General features: G+C 40.0%; 1 protein-coding gene across 1 annotated transcript in view; it reads right to left on the bottom strand.

Annotated features, from left to right (window-relative positions):
- LOC122803244 (protocadherin Fat 4-like) overlaps nucleotides 1-19,396 on the bottom strand; it is a 166,819-nt gene extending 147,423 nt beyond the window's left edge. The window contains exon 1 of the mRNA XM_044072841.1: nucleotides 18,959-19,396. Within this exon, the coding sequence (XP_043928776.1) occupies nucleotides 18,959-19,396 (438 nt within the window). The remainder of the gene's footprint in view (nucleotides 1-18,958) is intronic.
- Between the last annotated feature and the right edge of the window lie 4,097 nt (nucleotides 19,397-23,493).

Genomic DNA, 23,493 nt, shown 5'->3' with positions numbered 1-23,493 from the left:
TTATTCCCAGTGCTATTTTTTTATTTTATACTAGATCAATTTAATATTACTGATTCATAATATTGTTAAAGAGTGATACTTTATTGAGTTGGAGATATAAGTAATTTAGTTTTATTTGGATTTAAGAGAAATTTACATTGCTAAAGCCAGCTTTCTGTTTTTGTAATAGAATGCTGCACAGCAGCCTGGAGCTGCTTAAATGAAGAAGCTGCACATATTAGTGCTGAGTTCATAGGTTCATAGACAGTTACTAGGCTATTGATTCATGATCTTAAAAAGCATAACCCTGCATTCCCACAGTATTGATTCACTCTTGTATTTTGATATATAAATCTCCAAAAATGGTGCCACACAAGTATATGTTAGTTATTCACAGATTTCAAATGTCCATGATGGCAATTGGAGCTAAACTAGGTGTTAATTTGCAGGTATCCATATATGCATCCAAATTACTTTCAATAGAGTATGAGAAGAACTCTGCTTTATGTGTGTGTGTATGTGGGGGGGGGGGGGGCAGTTGCAAAGGCATAACTGGTTCAATTATTGCCTGTGCTAGTCCCATGAACTAGCTCTCCACCACCTCAGCGCTTCACAAAAAAAAAAAAAAAACAACTGGCTTTCTGCACTATACCAGCCAGGTAGCCAAATAGACGACTTTTCCCTACTGCCTCAGCTCTTCAATGGAAGAGCAAAAAAAAAAAAATCAGCAATCAAGTACCTGGGGCTCCTGAAATGCAGGGTCCATTCAGGTCACATTTCTGCCCCCCTGCCCTAACCCTCCTTCCTTAGATTATAGGAGCAAAAATATAAATATAAAAAAAAAGAAAATTTTTTGTCTTAAACTGTAGCAAATTACAGTTTACACCCCCACACAGAGCACTTCTGTGCTCAAGTTTTATAGTTATAAAAACTTTTTTACTTCTAAAATGTAGGAAACTGCTTGCTGCAAATGTAGCAAGCAGTTGCTACTGTTTAGATCACATATAGAGCATTACAGCTCTCAGATTTGATCACAAATGCAATACGAACTTTAAAAAGCTGGTATGCACTAAAGATTGATCAGGATGATGGATGAGCAAATCTTGCTCATAACACCTTGCTCCCAGGGCAGTTGCCTCCTTCACCCAGCCCTAGTTATGCTGCTGGCTGATTGCATAGAACTGGTATTCTCTGTGATACATACCTACCTCTCCAGCATGTTCTATTAATCTTGCAAAGGAGATTAAGGTCTCTTTCTAATACCGTTGGACTTCTGAATGGTCTAATAGAACAAGATCTGTTGGAGCTCTATATGTAAGGCAGACATTGCCTCTCAGTAGCCTGCATGACACCAAGATAGTCTGTGTAGCCTTTATGATTCCGGCCCTTGATTTTTTTAGTGAGGAATTATTGTGATCATTTCACCTGTGACGTGTTTGGACAGGTATGTACTGAAAGGGGCATTATAGTCAATGAACAGCTTAAAGAATGTAGAACAATTATGTTCCTGGATCTGGATGCCATACTCTTCAATATAAGGTGTGCAATGAAAAAGGACTTTCTTACAATAGTGTATACAGGACAGTTCATGTCAACATTGGTTTCCAAATTTCTAACTTTAGGATCAGTTTCCAAAGAGGTATTGTCAATGTGGGAGCTACAAAGTGAGTCACACTTACTGAAGTCTGCAATTATATATTTCTTTGCATTTAGTTTCAGTCCATGGTTTTGGCACCAGCTGTTTGTTTGGGACAGGTCCTCTTACAGTAATCCTCTGGGGTGTTTATGATGGCACCAAGTTTGGAGTCATTTGCAGACTTGGCGAGCCACAATCCCTTAACATTAGCTTTGACATCCAATAAATAAATGCCAAAGAGAAGTGCCCCAAAGACGGAACACTTGGGGAGAAGATAGAGTCACCTACCCTTACTTCCAGTGTTCTATTTGAGAGGCAACTTGCTATTCAGTAAGTTACATGGTGGTTAACATTTAGTTGGGAAGAGTTTATCTGTGATACTTGAGTGTGGGATGGTGCTGAATGCCTTGGCAAGGTCCAGAATCCAGATAGACAAGGTGCACTGATCTGCCTTTAACCATTGTCTCAGTGCCTTTTTCAAAGTAGTCAACCAAAGGACCTGCCCTTGATGAATATATACTGAGTAGACTAAAAAGTCTGCAGGTCACATATATCTCTATTTATTGGTTCCATAATGATCCTTTCCATAGCCTCACAGATGAGCTGGTCAGGCTTATGTGTCTGTAATTACTCAGGTCTGCTGTAGCTCTAACTTTTTGCAAGGGGAGTGACTATTACTGTCCTCTAGTTATCCTGCACAAGGCCTATTATAAAATTGTGATGCTATGAGGTAGTACCGTCTGTGCAAGGGAGAGTAGGGCAGTATGTGTGTACATATGCCAGCACAGCTAACTGGAGTGTTGCAAAGAATTTTATGTTATTTGACTATCACACTGATTTGTACAGATGTTTGAGTTAAAAATGTATTTGTAAAGTTACTTGTGTTAAAAATGCATCAACAGTAGGTCCTTTTGAACAGAAAGAATGCATGTATGTATATTAGGTTGTATTCTTGTAAGTGATTGTTAGAAAAATATGTATTAATGTATATGTTTAGTGCTTATTAAAAGCTAAAAGGGTTAACACATTTCATTCTATTTTATGTACAGCTTAGTTTTGTATGAAATTACAAGATGCTTTCTGAAACTGCAAGATGCTCTCTGACCTAGTATTTGCTAGCACAGCAAAATTCATGTTTATGCCTTTTGGAAATTTACTGAGAAGCAGGTGATTATCTGCTAGGTCAGGAAAATAATGAATAGAACAATACTGTTTTCAATAATGTTACTGAACTTGAACAATCAGCTCTGTTCGTGTTATGAGAACATGCACAGCTGCAGAAAAGATAGATACAGTTGAACAAAGACTGCTTGAAGAAATGAACTATAATCTATACTTGCTTTGTGCTCGAATTAGCCATAGTACCTTGAATGGTAACATTGCATAGTGAGAAGTTGTATCTGACCGATGATCATCAAGGCCACGTTGTTTTTCTTAGGAAGTTTTTTTTGTAAACTTGATATGCCAGCAGAAAATCATGGACAAACAGCTGCTATGAAATAATAGTGAAAGAACTTGTGATTTATTACGTCAGCTTAGTAGGCAATTTCTTGTAAGAAATGTATAAGAATGGCTTCACTTCCTGATTCTAGTTAGACAAACTCTGTATTAGCACGTTTTTGTCTCCTTGCTGCAAGATTAAAGTGCCTTAACCTGAACCTGCCGTGTGTTGATCTTTTTGAAGTTGTTTTTCCTTTGACAGATTGGTCCTTCGGACCGGAAACTCTCACTTCGCCTCAGGTCAGATGGGCCAGGTGGCATGAAACTGTACGGGGAAGAGACCACATCGGTTCTTCTGCTCTGAAAGACCTCCGACTGAATTGTCATTCAAAAGAGGCCAGCCACTTTTCTGATCTGCGACTGGAGGATGAGTTAACGGTTTTCCATCGAACCAGGCGATCAAGCACGGAGGCTCAGGTAAGGTGAGATTTACCTTTTTTCTGTTTTAGATCAGGGACTTGATTTGTATCATCTGTCAGGAGATTTGTTTTGTACAAGTCAGGGACAGGAAGATTGCAGTCTTGTCATAGATCAGGGAAACAGAATAGGTAAGGCAGTTATTCTAGATAAACTGTGAAAAAGAGAAATTGTAGTACCACGTGAAAATAAGATGGGTTACATAACATTTTTAACAGTCAGAACAATATGGGTAAAAGTGCACAAAAAGTTCCCAAGATCCACCATTAACTGAAGATGCAAAATATATGCAATTACAGCGTGCCGACAATGTTAGGTACTATACAAAATGGGTTAATAAATATGAATTTGATGGCAAATTAGAAAAATCCTCACTTATTAAACTTGTCAAACAGCTTAAAACTGGGTCAGGTGAAAAAGCAACGTCAATTAGGCATTCCTCAGGCACACAGGTGGATTGAGGAAGCAAACCGTAGGGAACAAAAAAGTAATAATTCAAAAGCTATGTTTCTAGATAAAGAAGACAATAATTTGGTAATAGCATCAGCCTCCTCCCCCTCCACTTCCGTACCAGAATATGAAGAGTGGACAAGCTGGTCCACCTCTGCTATACCCGCTGTCACCGCTGGCCAAGACCGTATGTCAGAGATCCCATCGAGACTAGGTCTCAACTTAAGAGGGATACTGAGTTATATCAAATAAACAAAAATTCACGAGCTATGAGTGAAGAAGAGATATGTCCACTCATAGAAGTACCAAATCCTCAGGCAGGACAGGAAGGGCAGGACCCGACTCTCCTAGTATATAGACCGTGGACACGGAAGACATCCGAAAGCCACAGAGAATTCCCATCCAAAAGTTAATTTTAGAAAATTCTTAGAAGACTTACAGGGCATGAGGTTAAGTTATCATTTAAATGGAGAAGAAGTAGAAAAAGTAGTTAGACAAATCGTAGGTCCAGATTGGCACATGATCAGTGGCAACTGGAATCCCCGTGATGCAGAACACAAGCCACTACCACATAGCAATGCGGAACTGGATAACAGAGTGAAAGGTCTAACAGACCGAATCTCTGAGAAATGGAAGCCTAGGGTAGACTGGACTTGCATTAATCAATGCATCCAACAAGAAGGTGAAACTGTTGACAGATATTATGCTGGATTATTAGAGTGTTTTAATAACCACTGTGGAATGCAGGTACCTGAAGACCAAACACATGATTCCCCGTATGAGCAGCAGCTAAAGAATGCATTTTTGAAAGGCAGTATTTCGCCTATAAGCAGCTTTATTACAAAGCACATGGTAGACCATCGTACAAGTAGATTACAGTCACTACTTGAATATGCTAGACATGCCGAAAGGCATTTTAACAGTAAAAAGAAAAAGAAAGCTCAAGTATTTTCTGTTGAAGATGGGGCAGAGGTTTATGTAGTACAGTCCAGAAAAAAGGGCAAGGAAAATGCCCAGGGAAACAAACAATCTGATAAACGATCAGAGGAGTTTGAAGAGAGAAAGATGAATGTTCGGAAAAAAGGGACATTTAACAAGGGATTGCAAGCAAAACAAGAAGGTAGCCATGGAAGATAAGGAGGGTGAGGACTGACTATATGATAGTCAAGAATCACTAGAAGGGAGTAACTGAGAAAAGACAAAAATGTGATAGAGGGAGTAGAGAATGTGATAGAAGAAATAGAGGAAGTGCAAGAAATCAGATGGTGAAGAAAGTGAAATTTTAGACTTAGCATTATTGAGCCTAGAGCTCTATTTAGCAGATAAAAACCGAAAGTTACACTTCTGGTAGAGGGGAGGGAAGTAAAATTCCTGTGTGACTCAGGGGCATCACGGACCCTGATACATCCTTCCAAACTACCAGAAAATTCAGAATCATTTGATTACATATTAGTGAAAGCAGCTAATGGACAGCTGTATCAGGAGCCACTCTCCCATAACATAACAATAACTGACCCTGTTTCAGGGATGTCCCAGAAAAGCAAAATTGTTGTTTCTGCAAAATGCCCAGTAAACCTTTTGGGCAGAGATCTTATGCAGATATTTGGCATAGCAGTAGTTCCGACTATGCAGGGTATGGAAGCACAGCGACAAATGGATACTTTTGCCGGAGGCGGTGGTGCCACCGAGGGCTTAAACATTTTATTGGTACAGCCAGGACTTGGTCACGACTGGTCCAGGGAAGAACTGATGAACATAGCCATCAGTAAGTCCCCCTCCCTTGACACTGATAAACACCATTTGTTGCACTGTACTCTGTATTATTGTAGCACATCAGGACCTGATAAGGAATATGAGCAAGAACTGTTTAAAAACCATGCAAACAGATTAGTATTACGTAATCTGTACTGGGACACAGAAGGAAACAGTGTAGTTAGCTGTTCATTGCCCCAGGAATTCTTTTCACTCTATAAATCTAATCGATTACCACATGTTAGTTTAACTAAGGACAAGAATGTGAAATGAGCAGACCTAGGAGAAAAAGTCACAAAGTGGGAAAAACAGACAGAGTTAGAATTTGTCAGAACAGGGAGTACAGAAGCAGAAGTTAAATTGGATAACACAGACACACCCAGCTGTACACTTGCAGTCTAGCGAGGACAGCTGATTAGCACTCTTACTAGAAGAGGAAGAAAATGCCATACCAGAAACTCTCTGGTCAACAGGGAAGTCAGATGTAGGACTAATTCGTACAGCAGGACCAGTTACTATTATGCCAAAATCAGCATTTAGACCACAGAAGAGACAGTATCCCTTAAGGAAAGATGCAGAAGTAGGAATTAAACCTATAATAGCAGCTTTACTTAAGGAAGGAGTACTGGTACAATCTCCCGATTCACCATGTAACACACTCTTATTTCCTGTCAGAAAAGCAAACGGAGAATGGAGTATGGTCCAAGATTTACAAGCTGTAAATGACGCAGTAATACCTAGAGCACCTACGGTGCCAGATCCAGACACCCTATTGAATGATTTGAAGCCTCAACAGAAGTATTTTTCTGTGGTAGATATTAGCAATGCGTTCTTTTCGATACCGATACACCCTGACAGCCAACATTGGTTTGCCTTCACATTTCAGGGGAAAAGGTATACATACACGTGACTACCACAGGGGTATTGTGAAAGCCCAACAATATTCGCACAAGAGATGGCAAGCAACTTGGCTGGATTTAGCCCACCAAGAGGCAGTCAGATTTTACTTTATGTAGACGACATCCTGCTGGCAGCTCCCACCCAGCAAGAATACAGAGAAGATACCATAGCATTACTACAATTTCTAGCCACTCAAGGACATAAAGTAAACAAAAACAAGTTGCAGCTTTGGAGAAAGCAGGTTAAATACCTGGGATATGTAATATCCAAAGAAGGCAAAACATTAGATGAAGATAGGAAAATAGCAATTTTACAAGCACCCAAACCGACTACCAAGAAGGAAATGATGTCCTTCCTGGGTACGACTAATTTCTGTCGGAGTTGGATTCCAAACTATGCCTTGGAGTCTGCTCCACTCACCAACTTGATATACAGGAAGCCTATTGGCAGCACAAGATTTATTACAATGGACACCAGAAGCAGAATCAGCTTTCTGCAAACTAAAACAATTGATAGCGTCCTCATTAGTTTTAGGATTACCAAACTATCATAAACGTTTTTTCCAAACTGTAGATTGTAAGCAAGGTTATATGACATCAGTGTTAAACAGCAACATGGGGACAAGCAATGCCCCATAGCTTACTATTCATCACAGCTGGACCCAGTGGCACGATCCCTGCCCCACTGTGTACAAGCAGTAGTTGCAGCTGCAATGGCAGTACAGGCTTCGGCCTCAGTAGTGTTGTTCCACCCTCTCACATTGAGAGTGCCTCATGCAGTCGCGATTATTTTACTGCAAGAAAAAGTAGCATATCTTTCTCCTGCTAGACATCTTTCCTGTATGACTATACTCTTGAGCCAACCTCATATGACAATTGAATGATGTACAACTTTGAATCCGTCTACCTTGCTCCTGACCCCTGCGGATGGCACACCAAACACAGCTGCCTGCAGGAGAGTGAGCAAAAGACACTGCCTAGAAAAGACCTAACAGATGTTCCCTTGGATGATGCCGAGGTGACATATTATGTGGACGGCTCATGCAGAAGGGGTCCTAAAGGGCAGAACCTAGTGGGGTATGCAGTAGTTTCTGATACTGAAATTTTGGAAGCAAAGTCTTTACCACACAACTTATCTGCACAAGCAGCAGAACTGATTGCCTTGACAAGGGCATGTACCTTGGCAAAGGGTAAATGTGTAAACATTTTTACTGATAGCCAGTATGCTTTTTCTATTGTACATGTTTTTGCGCAACAGTGGAAAAATAGAGGAATGATAACATCTACTGGTAAACTGATTAATCATGCGCAGTTTATTTTAGATTTGTTAGAATCTATTCAGTTACCTCAGAAAGTAGCTATTTGTAAATGTGTAGCTCATAGCAACAGGATAGGATTTCAAAAGGTAATGCGAGAGCTGATACAGCTGCAAAGCAGGCAGCTTCAGCTTCAGAAGTATTTCTTTTGAGTGAGGAATTACAGCCTTCTGAGATTTTAGATTTAGAAATGTTGAAAACAATGCAGACACTTACTATGAAAGTAGAAAAACAGAAATGGATAAAACGAGAAGCAATTCTTGAGAAAGGGCTGTACATCTCCAAAGCAGGAAAACCGACTTTGCCGTCTAATTTGTTTAGATATGCAGCTTTGTTGAGCCATGGGCAGTGCCATGTCTCAACAGGGGGGATGGTACACTTAGTGAATCGAGTGTTCACAGCATATGGATTTACAAACTACACAAAAAATTTTTGTGCAGCATGCCATGTTTGTAACAAGCATCATGCACAAGGGGCGTTGAAGCCTAAACAAGGGAGTTTCCCTGCACCGTTCCATACTATCTGTATGGATTTCATAGAACTGAACAAATGCGAAAATAAGAAGTATTGTCTTGTCATTATAGATATGTTTTCCAAATGGGTGGAAGCTTTTCCGACCAAAAATCTAGATGCAGCTACTGTTGCAAAAGTCCTTGTTAAAGAAATTATTCCTAGATTTGGCATACCGGAAAAGATCTACAGTGACAATGGCACACACTTTGTAAATCAAACTATACAACAGTTGAGTCGATATTTCGGAATTTCCTTAAAGAACCATTGTGCATACCACCCACAATCTGCAGGACTAGTAGAGAGGCATAATGGGGTTTTGAAAAATAAACTTAGGAAATTAATTAGTGAGACACAAAAGAACTGGGTGCACTGCTTGCCTCTGGCATTGTTGAGCATGAGAACTGTTCCGAATGCAAAGGGGTTAACTCCTTTTGAAAAATTATTTGGGAGGGCATACTATATACCTCAATGGAAACCTCTCATGCCTACAGACCAGGAGGCTGATAGTTCATTCGCAGAATACATGAGACGACTTTTAAGTAATGAACAACTTTTGCAGTTAAATTCTGTTTCAGATAAAGAACAAACCAGACCATCAGAAGAAGCAGTAGTCCCAGGCACGTGGGTCTGGGTGAAAGTCATCAAGAGAAAAAATTGGACATCACTGAAGTGGGAAGGGCCATACCAAGTGCTACTGTCAACACCCACTGCAGTCAAGATCGCAGAGCGAATGTCCTGGATTCATCTGACACACTGTAAATTGGTTAAAAACTTTGAACTGGACAAAAAACTTGTTACTGTTGCACAAGAACAAAATGACCAGATACGGAGCAAATAGAAATACAGAACAACCTCAAAAGTATTGCATGATCATTCTGTTAACTATACTGATAACATTAATCTTTTTGCTGTGGCCTTTCCTTTTTCCAGCCACACGAGCTGAACTGAATAAACGAGATGCATTACTCATAGACTGGCATCCGAACTTTAACACTTACCAAGCAATTAAATATGTGTATGCTGAAACTTTTAATGTTTCGAATTGCTGGATTTGCACAGCTATACCAACAGCATACAGGGGACTGTTAATGACTGCTGTCCCCTAGGGTCAATGAGACCTGGGAAAATTTGATTTTGATACTACGACTGTGAAATCACAAGAAAAATAGCATTGTACCTGCCTGTTACACAAAAGGGAATTGTATGTTTTACAAAATGATACTGTTCAGGTGGGTTGGAGCAATTGTAATGTGACTGTTCCTTACAAGTGTTATACCAAAGCTAATAATGCAGGTTATATTTGTGATACAAACTATGACTCATATTTTGAATCAATGCACAAAACGGTTGATGAAGTACAACGTAATCCTGTTCTTTTTAAACAACTATCTATCATTGATAAGAAAATGTTTCATGCAGGGCAAGTATATATTAATACTAAAGTAGAGAATTGTTATTTTGTGTGTGGGAAAAAGGCATACAAATGGTTACCTGAGAATTTGTCCGGCAGTTGTTTTTTGGGTTACCTGGTTCCGGCCATACGACACACTGCAGTTTTGCCTCAGGGAAGAATTTGAAATGTCAGAGAGGTCACCAAGAAACCTGGAAATCCAATCAAGAGACTTGAGAATCCAATGGGACGAATTGAAGCAGGCTGGAGAAACCATAACTCCATGAAAAACAAAGATAAACTGACACACATGGACTTGAATGACACTATTATATCATGGGCAGGTATAGCCCCTGCATATGGCACAGTGAAATCGATTTGGGAGCTGAGAAAACTGTCCAAACTTCTCGAAGTAATGAGCAATGCAACTTTTTTCTGCTCTTGAATTAGTAACTGATGAACTGAATGCTATGAGAACTGTGGTGCTTCAAAACTGCATGGCTCTCAACTTCACTGAAAGGTTTTAATAAAAGAGGAGTGCTGTTCGTATATTCCTGACAACCAGCATGAGATAAACGACCATCTTGAGGTGATTTAGCAAGTGTCGGCCATGACCAAACCAGGCCCAAAGCCACTGACGGATTTTTTCCAGAATTTGTTTGGGGGTGGGGTAGCATCCTAATGAACATCCTGATTGCCATTTGTGTGGGATTACTCCTATTAGGAGTGTGTGTTTGTTGTGGTATTCCCTGCATGAAAAGATGAATTAAAGATTTTATAGACATGTCAGTTTCTGAGACTTTGTATCAAAGTACTGAAATTGAAGAACTGTTGAAAAATGAAACACTTTCATAAGTTTAAACTGAATGACTCTCTTAACTGCAAATTCTAAACAGAAAGAGGTTAGGAGAAGAAGCAAACTGTTTACACTTTTGAAAATAGAATAAAAAGTATTAACAGGGGGGAAATGTTAGAAAAATATGTATTAATGTATATGTTTAGTGCTTATAAGAAGATAAAAGGGTTAACACATTTCATTCTATTTTATGTACAGCTTAGTTTTGTATGAAATTACAAGATGCTTTCTGAAACTGCAAGATGCTCTCTGACCTAGTATTTGCTAGCACAACAAAATTCATGTTTATGCCTTTTGGAAATTTACTGAGAAGCAGGTGATTATCTGCTAGGTCAGGAAAATAATGAACAGAACAATACTGTTTTCTATAATGTTACTGAACTTGAACAATCAGCTCTGTTCATGTTATGAGAACATACACAGCTGCAGAAAAGATAGATACAGTTGAACAAAGACTGCTTGAAGAAATGAACTATAATTTATACTTGCTTTGTGCTCGAATTAGCCATAGTACCTTGAATGGTAACACTGCATAGTGAGAAGTTGTATCTGACTGGTGGTCATCAAGGCCACGTTGTTTTTCTTAGGAAGTTTTTTTTGTAAACTTGATATGCCAGCAGAAAATCATGGACAAACAGCTGCTATGAAATAATATTGAAAGAACTTGTAATTTATTATGTCAGCTTAGTAGGCAATGTCTTGTAAGAAATGTATAAGAATGGCTTCACTTCCTGATTCTAGTTAGACAAACTCTGTATTAGCACATTTTTGTCTCCTTGCTGCAAGATTAAAGTGCCTTAACCTGAACCTGCCATGTGTTGATCTTTTTGAAGTTGTTTTTCCTTTGACAGTGATCAAATGTGTATGTTTATCAGAGAACTCTGGAAGGGTGGAACGTTTGAAATTGTGTTCTAGCGTTCAGGTACTGCTACAGATCTTAGCAAAGCTCTGTGTGTGAATTGTACCAGAGGCAGGTGACCAGAGGTGATGACATCCTCTAACCAGCATCTGGTTTCTTTGGAACCTGACAGGAAAGATTTCTGACAGGATATATACCTCACACATCCACATAGACAAAGACAGGCATAATCTGACATTTCTGTGGTAAGACACTCATCACACATCAGCTTACCTTGCTTTAGTAAGTAGTCAGGGAACATTAATTCTTTAGTTAGTCAGGGACATTTAGTGAGAATAATTTAGTATTGTTTCCTGCATCTGTGAGAAACTATACAACTGTATTATTGTTTATACCTTTGTGGCTGAAACTCTATTGTTTATTGTATTTAGTATTCTCCTGTTTTCTGTTTTATTTATCATTAAATATTTTAATACCTTTCATTGTGGCTGCTCCTTTAGAGAATATGTTTAACATCTTGAGAGTACTTATGCTTGTTTTAGTGACATTGTGACCTCTCCTGAAAGCCTTGCTACTTTGGTCACAGTCTACCATTTGTATTAGTATTAATTTTACACAGTATAATTGGGTACCCTTTGTAAGAGCCTTATTGTAGTTAACTGGTGGCAGCATGATTACCTCAGAGTCTAGGCTGAAAGGGGCACAGCTACTAAATATTTGCCAGCTTTTCCCAGGTGTGTATGTGTGTGTATGAAACTCAAATATCCAAGTGTGTGTGTGTCAGCTACAGGGAACAGGGACACAGAGCTCCAAAGTGGTCAGTGTGGAGTTTTGTGTGAGTATGGAGAGAGAGAAAGAGAGTCCAGCCCTAGGTTTGGAGCATGCTCCCTGTGTGCTCTTAAGGGAAATTGTGATTGGTGCGGGGAGATGCATCTGAAAATACTGTGTGAATCCATCTTTGCTCTTAGTGACCGTCGCTCACTGGAGTTAGTGGTGAGGACTGAGTCTCCTTGATTGCTAGCCTGGAGTAGGGACCCATCACAAGGTTAATAAGAATAGCCTCTGCAGGGGGTCTGACAGTTCATGTTTCAGGCTAAACAGTAATCAGTCTGGTATTTTATCCAGCACCATAGGGGTGGAATTCTTGGCCTTAGATAGTGCCTTAAGAAACTGTTCTTGTGCGATTTGTTGGAGGGGTTAGAAGTGAGTATTTAATCTAAGAATATTGGAAGGGGGTGAAGTCGAAGCTAAATTTGTCTGCAAGGTGATTGACAATGTCCTGTGGGCCTCGGTATGTGGTATCATTTACTTTTAGCTCTGCAAAGTGCTGGGCATTGTTTCAGAAATTTCTAACATAGTTAAAGAAGGCATTGTGGTTACCTTTCATCTGGGAAGCTATTTGCACTGCATATCTGACTTTGGTTGAATTGATCAGGATTCAGAGTTCCTTGTTTAGTTTAGCAAGAGCAATTTTGGCTTCATGAGTATTAACTAACTTTTGAACCACTTGATTATACAGAAGCTGAGGCAGAGTTCCTAGAGTGTAAGTAGTACTTTGAGGTGAGAAACTGTGTCAAATGCTTTTGACAGCCTAAAACTAGATATGTGATCATTTCATCTTGATTTTGTTTTTATGACTATAGTTTATAAAAGTTAATAAAGCTGTTTCTGTGCTATGGCCTATCCTAAATCTGTATTATGGCATGGAAAGTAATTTGCATGCTGTTAGACAGTTGATTAACTGTAGGTGGATACATTTTTTATGTATATTGGATAGAGGGGACTAGATGGCTATATGTCTGCAGTTTTATAGCTCAAAAAACATTCTGCATTTGTGTATTGCAGGCATGAGTGCAAATGTGATGCAGAGTTCCTCTCTAACCCAATATAAATGTAACTTGGACAATTGGATGGGGAACTGGTAATTCATCCCTGGTTTGGTACCTATGTCTGTAATGGACATAGGGGGCGTGTAAATGGTTCATCTCCCAGGACTCTGCTTGTAAATGTTTCATCTCCCAAGCCCTTGCTGACACTTATCAAGGGTACCAGAACTTCTCAGAGATTCGGGATACATGTCTAGGCTTAAGAAGGCCCATGTGGTCATTAGCCTAGTAAACAACTATGAACCTATGACGTGATTCACAACACATGGATGCTGCATGCAGTACCATGGATACAGTGATATCATGTGTAATTTATCATCACATATCATATAAAGCAGTGTCAGTAGTGCCACATGTAGCACATTTGCCTTTGTGCTGTAAGCCCAGAAGGCTATGGGTTCAGTTCCCACTCCAGGTAATTGCATTGCTGGCACTGGAGTGCAGTATTAGAGAGTACTGCTCTTCTGGGTGTGTCATCCTTAAGATCCTGTACTGCCTAATGAAAACAGTAGGGGGGAAGTTCATCGTAATTAGACTAAGCAAGGCCTTTGATTCTGTATCATAGCTCAAAAGAATGATTTCCTTAGTTACACCAATTTGCTGACCCAGTATCTCTGACAGTAGTCTGCAGGGAATTGTCTGCAAACTCATCACACTCCCAGAAAATATGTTCCTATTTATCTTTTTCTTCCCCATCACACCTCCAACATTTGTTGTCTACCTGAGGAAAAATTCTTTGAAATCTATTTGGGGTATAAAAATACCTATGTAAACACTTCCAAGAAAAGACACCAAATCTTCTAGACGTTGTTGCATATTTGAGAGACATACATATATACCCCACGAATCCTGAAATGTTGAAACAGAATGGCCAAAAACCCAAACTAAGTCTGTGATTGCCATGCTTTGGAACATTCCCTTTTCTCTAAGGAATGGCAATATCAGAGTTGGTATAAGTTCAGAGGGAGCAGGGGGCCTTCCACCACAAAAATAAAATGTTTAAAGGAGATGAGTGATGTTCATTATTTTCTCTTCTCTATTTTTGGTTTTTTTTGGTCTCTTGGGACTCGGCAATGCAAGTCTTGAGATTTCAGTAGGGAGCCCATTAACTATTCTATATTGCTTTTGTGTGGAATCAGGTCAAATTGGGTGAGATCACACTAAATTCTAGAAAACAGTCAATAAGTGTGTAGATTTGACTGCAAATCAATAGTAAAACTTAGTATCCCAAACCGAATTCTTGTTATTTCAAGTGGTGCTTGCGTTTTGTTGGTGCTTCCTTCTTTGCAGTGTAGTAAATGCTACTTTTTCTTGTAAAATCAGGAACAGTATACTTTTATAACATCTTGGAGAGGCTCAAAGTCTTCTCTGTGATTTGTGGGAGGCTCGCTGTGGATCTATGTCCTATGGCATACCATAGCAGTGAGCACTATTAATGTTAGTGAGGTGATGGCATTCCGAATCGTCATCCCATAGCCACTGCAGGTTTAGATAAATGCCATGTTGTTGTGTCTTTCGGCTTTTCCCGGTTAGGGGTCGCCACAGCGGAACTCCGGTCCGCTAATGATTGGCAGTAGATTTTTACATGCCGAGTTGCCGGCCCTGATGCACAACCTTCAACAAAGGTACACCCATTCACGCATGTCTCCACACAGAAGACGCTCTAGCTGAGAATCGAACAGGACAACATCTTACTGTGAGGTGACAACACTACCGCAGCACCACCACCGCAGTCAGATAAATGCCATGACCTATACATACTAAATGAAAGCAGAACATCTGTAACTACATGCTACTTTACAATAAGTGCACCTTTGTAGCTAAGGTCTCCAGCTAATGCAGGGAGCCAAGGAATGATGTGTGCAATGTATGATGGATGACAACTTCTACCGCAAATATAATAATATTTATTTAGGTTATTGAAAGGCTATTTTTTTTTAATTTTGTTTACCAAAAAATGTCTTAGAAAGACAATGTTGGTCAATGTAAGTGGCATCCAAGTAGTCATAATATTGCTTCTTAAGAATTACATTTGAGCTGCCATCTAGTCTAATAATGCTTATGCTGACCTTACTTCTCATACCAGTGAAACAGATGATTATGATCATGTCGCTCATCATGACCAAGTCGTTATGTTTTTAAGAAATGGATGTCAAGAAATTTGTCTCTAGAGAAGAGCAAACAGCAGTCTGAAGTGTGTTACAGCTTTTAAAGCTGGTTTTGGCTTCCGGTCTTTATTGGTAGCTCAGGTCACGTCCATGATCTGTTTAGTTAGAAATCTCTGGGATATTTCCAAATGCTTGAAATGCGTCATCCCAAAGGGAGAGTTGTATTCGATAATGGGTTTGATCAGAGTGGAGTACAAGGAGCTGGACACTTCTTGTGATCAGGCAGAATACCTTTTGTTATGAGCAGTGCAAGGTAAAAGGATTTCCTAACCACTGTTGCGATATGGTGGTCAAACAAGAGGAAGCTCTCCATCCATGTACCCGGGCCCCTCTCTATATTTTCATTTTGAAGTGGTGGGATACCTATAACTAAGGCATGCTTACAAAATGCTACAACGTTGCACTTTTTGGTACTGAGTTTGAGCCCATTTTTGTACACCAGGTATTGAGAAGTGTAAGTTTCTGCTGGATAGTCTGGGGACTTGACAATGACTCCCATCTTCCAATCATCTGTGAACTTTATTAACCAGATATCCTTGTCTGATAAATGGAGATCACAGAAGTAGATACCAAATAGCAGAGGTACCAGCACAGAACCCTTCCACTGGTCACCTTCATGCTCTTAGAGGATGCACTCCCTATTCTTGCTGCATGAGTCCTGTCACTAAGCCAGTTGGCTATCCACCTAGCCACATACAGGTCAATTTGAAGCTCCTTCAGCTTGTTTATTATATATGTCGGGGTTAACGTCTGGCGGCACGATGACAGGGCACTTCTATGGGCTAGGCTTGTAAAGGCTCCAGGGCCATTAGCCTAGTATGCACCTATGAACCTATATGCATGTGGTATGGTACTGAATGCCCTGGCAATTTGAAAGTATTCTGTATAAACTGCTTGCCCATAGTCTACTGCCTGAGTTACCCTGTCCAAGAAGTTCACAAGATTCATTATAGAAAATCTAACATTGACAAAATCCAGTGTAATAAGATTTTTGATATCTTAGTTAATTAGGTCAACTATGGTATCTTCTATCACACTGCCAGCCCAGCTATTTGGAATTTTATAAATCATTATATGTCATTTGTGAATACTAGCATGATGCAACTGATTAGTTACCAAATGTATTAGAACTATATGTTATGTGTATATTACACTATTGGTACAGAAGTGAGTGTTGAACAGGGTTTGTACAGTACTGAGCTTCAAGGATGTGTTCACAGTGTACCCTACTGGGAAAGAACAGAAATGTATATAAACTATATACCTGTGCAAATGTATCTGTTTTAATAGTAGAAACTGGAACATACAAAGTTAACTTGCAAAACCTCAAGAAAATAAGTTGAAATTAAATTGTTTCATGATTGTGCTATAAAAGTTAGTTTCAATGCAGCAAGGAGACAGGATGTCTAGAACTAGGGTGCCTTCTGAATTGTTCTGCAAGTGTTTTATTGTTTTATGTCTTCTAGCAACTGCAAACATCTGAAGGCTATGTATTATTCACAAGGAGATGTAAAATGCTACAATAGGGGTTTTAGCCTGGCAGCTGAAGTCAGGTGTCAAAAGTGATGTCATCCAAGCTAATTCAAAACAAATTTCTGAAAACTCAGAAATTTCCAAATGAAGTGGGTATATTGTAGGCCTTTTATATCTTCATTTGGAGGTTGTGGTATGTTGGTTGAATTGTTTGACCATACATTGATAAAATTGGGCTAGGATTGAATGCTGTTTTTTGTCCAATATTTTGGCTTTGGTGAATTTTTGTATTTATATGTGACATTATATTACTATTGTTGCACTGCTGTGGATCCCAACACTTCGGTGGATTTATTCAATTTTTACTTTGGCTTATATATTTGGCTGGCTTCAGAGGATTGTTTTTTTTTCCTTTATGGAGGTATCCAAGATATTAAGAGGCTTGCCTCCGATCGTGATGATTCAGTCATTTTTGGGCTAGGGATAACCAACCAATCTGAAAATGGGACCTTGTTACCAACTTTGGAGGATAGTTGTGAAACGCTTTTCACTAAGCTCAACAAGCTTATGAGGTTACTTTGAAGTAATGTTTGGCATTACAAGCTTTTTAAAGCATATATCATCAAGGGCATTATGCCCAGGGACTTAAGGTTTCGTACACAGCCTCTGGTCAACAACCCAGATGATCCTCGTATGAAACAATGGGTGGAATCTCAATTTGAAGTTGTTTTTTCAGGGAAAAGATACTTTGGATGCTTGTGAAGAGTTCAGATGCTATAGATCTACATTTATGCCACTGATGCATCAAAGTGTTCTCATGTTCCAAAATTCTATCTTGAGGGACTTACACTTTTACTCCAGGGATACCAGGGCTAGATACAATAATGTCTCCAAGACTGACATGGAAGTTATTTCCAGGTTAGCCAACAATCATCAACTGGTTATATTGATGGTGGATAAAGGAGGGGCGGTGGTGGTCCAGGATTGGACACAATATGACACCGAAGTGACCAGGCAGCTTTCAGATGGTCAATATTACTTACACTTAACACTTAATCCCACACCCCATTTCAAAAAACAAATTGATGAGTTTCTTTCCCTAGCAGTGGAGGAGAGTATCATTATGGATACTATTAAGCATCAATTAATGTTATCTGATCCTAGCAACCAATATATCTATTTTCTCCCTAAAATTCACAAAAACCCTTGGAATCCCCCTGGGAGGGGCTCTTTGACAGAACCATTATCCCAATTTCTAACTAAATATCTTAAACCACTTCTCAAATGGGTAAGTGCCCGACTACGGGACACTACTGAATTTCTTCAGGTCATCTCTGAAATACAGCTTGAGCCAGGTTGATTACTTTGTACTTTGGATGTTACAGCATTATACACCAATATCCCACATTCGGCTGGGATTGATGCTTTAGAATATTGGTTGTATAAATCTGAGTTATACCAACCCGGTTTCAATACATTTCTTATCTGTCTTGCCGAGCATGTACTTACGGAAAATGTCTTTTTCTATCATGACAAATGCTTCTTCCAGATACAAGGTACAGCTATGGGGGCTTCATTTGCCCCCATTTATTCCAATTTGTTTATGGCTTATATCAAGGAGGAAATAATTTATGATAGCTCTCATAATTTGTTCATGGAAGAAAATGACATTTGGAAAAGATATTTGGATGATTGCTGGATGGTATGGAGATCGGATGTAGATTATCTACAGGATTTTGTTAGCTATTTGAATGAAAATAAATGGGGGATACACTTTACGGTAAACTATGATATGGACTGAATAACCTTTTTGGATGTTTTGATAATCAGAGGTCCTGATAATACTTTGATCTCTGAGGTTTACCATAAGTTCCCTGAATATAACTCCCTTCTGCATGCCACCAGCTAACATCCTCCACATATTTGCAAAAATAATCCTAAGTCTCAGTTTATAAGAGTCAAATGTATATGCTTGGATAGTGGTACGTATCAGCATTTCAGGGATGACCTTACTTCCAGATTCAGGAACAGGTGGTATAAGGCAGGATTTGTCCTCCAAGCCAAAAACAGGGTAGACACCATTGATAGGGAAAGCCTTCTCCAATACAAAAATAAGGCTGATGAGGGTGAATCTACCATACATTTCATTACCACATTTGGTAGGAACACTGGGGCACTGATGGATGGTGTCCAGCATCATTGGAACATCCTGCTGGCAGATACCAGACTTTCTGGATTGTTGGAGAATATATGTCATTTTTCCTTTAGGAAGGGCAAGAATTTGGCTTCCTACTTTAATCATTACAAACATGGGCTAATTATAAGAAGGAGTTTTCTCAAACTACACTTTTGGGTGTTTTCCCTGCAGTCATTGCTCTTACTGTCCTAAGGTCATGAAGACCAGGTGTTTTAGCATAAAAACACTAGCCAGGTATATAACATTTCTTTTTTTGCCAATTGCCATACAGATTGGGTGATATACTTAGCTATCTGCAAATGTTCAGCTTTCTACACTGGGCAAACATCCCGGCCAGTTAAATTTAGGATTTCTGAGCACCTTTGTGACATCAAACACCAAAGAATTACAAATGGCCTGTACAAACGTACCATAATGCATAAACATGCTACTTTTAATTTTATTATTATTGTTCAGATTTTGGGCATGAGATCCAATAAGTCAGGGTGGCATGAGATGCTGAACAAAAAAGAGAACAAATGGATTGTTAAGCTGGGCGGTCTGTTTGCACCTGGATTAAATGAGCACCTTTAATCGGTCACATGTTGTCATGATTTGACTATATAAGGAGTGAGTTCATTTATGTTTTTACACACTGATGAAGGCTATGAAATTTATTAGCCAAAACCTGTCTGTTTCTTTCTCCTGTAACATTATGCTTTTGTAGCACATAACATTAAAATATTGGTTTTTGCCACAATCTGCTGGTCTAATTTTGCTTTCAATTACATTTGGTTTGGGACCTTGCAGTTGCCGTACATGCAGAGGCTTCTCTCATACTGGTCATCCAAGCTAACTCAGCAGTAATATTTGATATTAATTTAAGAACTCTCTGAGAGAGAGACAGTGCATTTTAAATTTTGTCTTGGACCTAGCAAGAACATTCACTCATCATCGCCATCTGCACTTGCCTTGCTGTAAGTAAGTTTTTTAGGGCATAGTAACTCTTTTATATATAGTTAGGAATATAGTAAAGATTAGTTTAGATGTTTTTGTATTTATTTGAGACTGTCCTGCAATGCTGTTTTAAATAGTTCCTGTGATTTTGAACTCTAAAGTAACAGTGTTGATTTATTGAGTATTGTCTTATTGTTTTATTATTTATTATTAAATATATTTAAACCTATTTTTTTGGCTGATATTTTTGAGACATATTTAAGCCAGAGTACTTACACATCTATTTGGTGACACTGTGCATGCCACTCCTAATAGCCTGGCTTGGTCAGACTACCATTTGGATAATAGTAACATTACACAGTAGGATTGGACTCCAATTGTTAAGGGCCTTGCAGTAGCTGATAAGGGTGGCTGGTGGTAGCTGGAACTACCTTATAGTCTGGGCAAAAGGGGGCATAGCTAGTAAACCTGTACCAGCCTTCCCCAGGTGTGTGTGTGTGTGTGTGTGTGTGTGTGTGTGTGTGTGTGTGTGTGTGTGTGTGTGTGTGTGTGTGTGTGTGTGTGTGTGTGTGTTTGTATATAAATCCAATCTCAAAGTGTGTGTGTCAGCTACTTGAGCAGGGACACAACACACTGGTTGGACAGAGAGGGTGCTGGAGGTCTCAGCTGAGATCTCAACCCTATATCTGTGCCATTGGGGAGTCTTACTGGGGATCTGGAGAAAGAGGGAGAAACTAGCCCAAAACTAACTATGATCTCTGTGTGCACTTAAGGGAAATTGCATTTTACTCTGTGTGTACTTGTCATCTTTCTAGTGTGTATGTCCCCTAGCTGTTGCCAGTGATGAGGATTGTGGCTCCTTTATTACTAGGCCAGTGCTGGGGCGTCACATATTAATTGGTGGCAGTGGTGGGATAGCCACATCATATATTAATTGGCTTGTAGTGGTGTGGATATTGAACTCCTGTAGCCTGTGAACAGTGGTCACTGAAGATGTTTGTACTATCAAACAACCATGTAGTAAACATTCAGAGTTTTATATTACAATTGTTTTATTTACTTATTTATTTATTGTTAGATTAGTCAGGGAGAGCAGGCAAGGATGTCAGCAGAGGAGTATGACAAGCTGACAAAGAGCCAGTTGGATGAGATGTGCCAGGCTAAAGGACTGGTGCATGCCTACCTGACTAAGGCAGAAATGATTGAAGCTTTGGGCACAGCTGGATCGCAGACCAGCAATCAGGAGGACAACCAGGCTGGCATTGGAGATGTACAACTCTCAGAAAATGGACAGCTCAACCTTTCCATAGAGGACTTAAAAATCTTGTCTGGCATTAAAGAGACTTGAGATGGAGGCTAAACATTTGAAAATAGAGGCAGCAGAGAGACTGAGATGTCTGGAGGCTGAGGAAAATGAGAAACTGCAATGTCTAGAGGCTGAAGAAAATGAGAAACTGTGATGCCTGGAGGTTGAGGAGAAGGAGAGGCAGAGGCAACATGAAAAGGAGATGCTGACTCTTTGTCAGTGTCATTGAGGCAATGGGGAAGGGATTAACTGAATCCCAGAAGCAACAAAGGTGAGTAAATTTCTTCCACGATTTACAGAGGGGGATAACTTTGATAGTTTCATTCATATGTTTGAAAGGGTATGTAAACAGTATAATGTTGACCAAGGGCTCTGGGTATGGCTCCTGGCCCCCTCACTCCATGGTAAAGCTGTAACTGCTATTTCTAAATTATGTGATACTGATTGCTTAAATTATAATACAGTAAAAACTTGTCTTTTAAAATGCTTTAAGTTAACACCTGAAGCTTATAGGAAAATGTTTTGTGAGGATAGATGCAAGGCAGATGAAAGTGTGTGTGAATATGTTGCTGAACTAAGCACTTATTTTCATAGGTGGGTGAGTGGAAGTCAGGTCACCACTTTTGAAGGGCTGGCAGACCTTTTGGAGAGGGAACAAGTCCTTATCACTTTGCCTGAGGACATGAGGATCTGGATAGCTGATATACAATGCAATACTGCAGATGAGTTGGGGAAGAAATGAGACCTATACCTAGCAAGTAGGGCAGCACTGCACAGGAAAGGGATACCCAGTGCTGCTCATGGGTCTAAGGGAACCCACAGTGGGCAGCCCAGGCTGCCCCAACAGAGTTTGTCAGTAGCAGGGGGAAGCCACTAATCCAGGTACACATCCAGGACCAAGGGTTAAATGTTTTAAATGCAACCAGTGGGGCAATATAGCATACAGATGTCCATGGAGGCAAGGTGGGGAACAAAAGGTGGGAGAGCCAGTAAGTGGAAATGACAGAATGCCAGCAGAAAGTTGTCTTGAGACAACAAGGGTACCAAACTACAACAAGAGGTTATATCCTATATTAATGGATGGGAAAGGGGCCACTACTAAGAGAGACACAGCCTCTGACCTAACCATTGTGAAGCCTGCAATGGTTAAACAGGAGCACTACTTGCTTGGGCAGTCTACTCCAGTCAGAGCTTTAGGAGGGACCCCATTTCAAATACCTTTGCCTAGGGTTAACCTTGACTGGGAGGGTGGAAAAGGAAGCCAGCAAGTAGGTGTGTTTGAGGATATCCCTACAGATGTCCTGATAGGGAATGATTTTGATAATGCAGTACCTTGTAAGCACACAGTTACATGCATTCAGGCTTGGAGGCAGGCATGTGGGTCTGGTAGCCTGGGGAAAACCCAGACAGACCAGATACTTGCAGCCAGGACTGGTGAAGTGGTTACTTCAGGGAGGGTGCTACCCTGTAGCAGTGAGACTGAAGGTGAGCCACAGCTCTTTGTGGGTAATGATATTCCCATGGACAGAGTAACTCCAAGGGCAGAGATGAGTAGTAGTACCCAGGCTGACAGTGAGGAACTGTTGTCAGAGGATGCCAGACATCCTGTGGAAGGGGAGCTGGGAAGGGTTGCCATGAGAGAGTTGAGACAGGCTCAGCTCTCAGACCCTACATTACAAGGCCTGAGGGAGGTAGCTAGTGAGGCACCTGATTCTCAAGGGGAAGAGGGAATCTGTATACTGGGACAAAGGGTTACTGTATAGAGAGTCGACCTCTGAGGGAGGGCTAGAGGGTGAGAGAATGCAGCAGTTGGTAGTGCCCAGAGCCTTTCATCTGGCACTTCTAGCCATAGCCCATGATATTCCCTTTGCAGATCATATGAGCATAAAACATACAGAGAGATGTATTATGCAGAGCTTTTATTGGCCTGGGATTTCTAGAGATGTAACAGGGTACTGCA

Source organism: Protopterus annectens, chromosome 5.part1 (assembly GCF_019279795.1).
Source record: "Protopterus annectens isolate FY-2018-M chromosome 5.part1, PAN1.0, whole genome shotgun sequence".
Classification (NCBI taxonomy): domain Eukaryota; kingdom Metazoa; phylum Chordata; order Ceratodontiformes; family Protopteridae; genus Protopterus; species Protopterus annectens.
The sequence above is the reverse complement of the archived record's forward strand: the minus strand, read 5'-3'. Positions and strand labels throughout refer to the sequence as shown.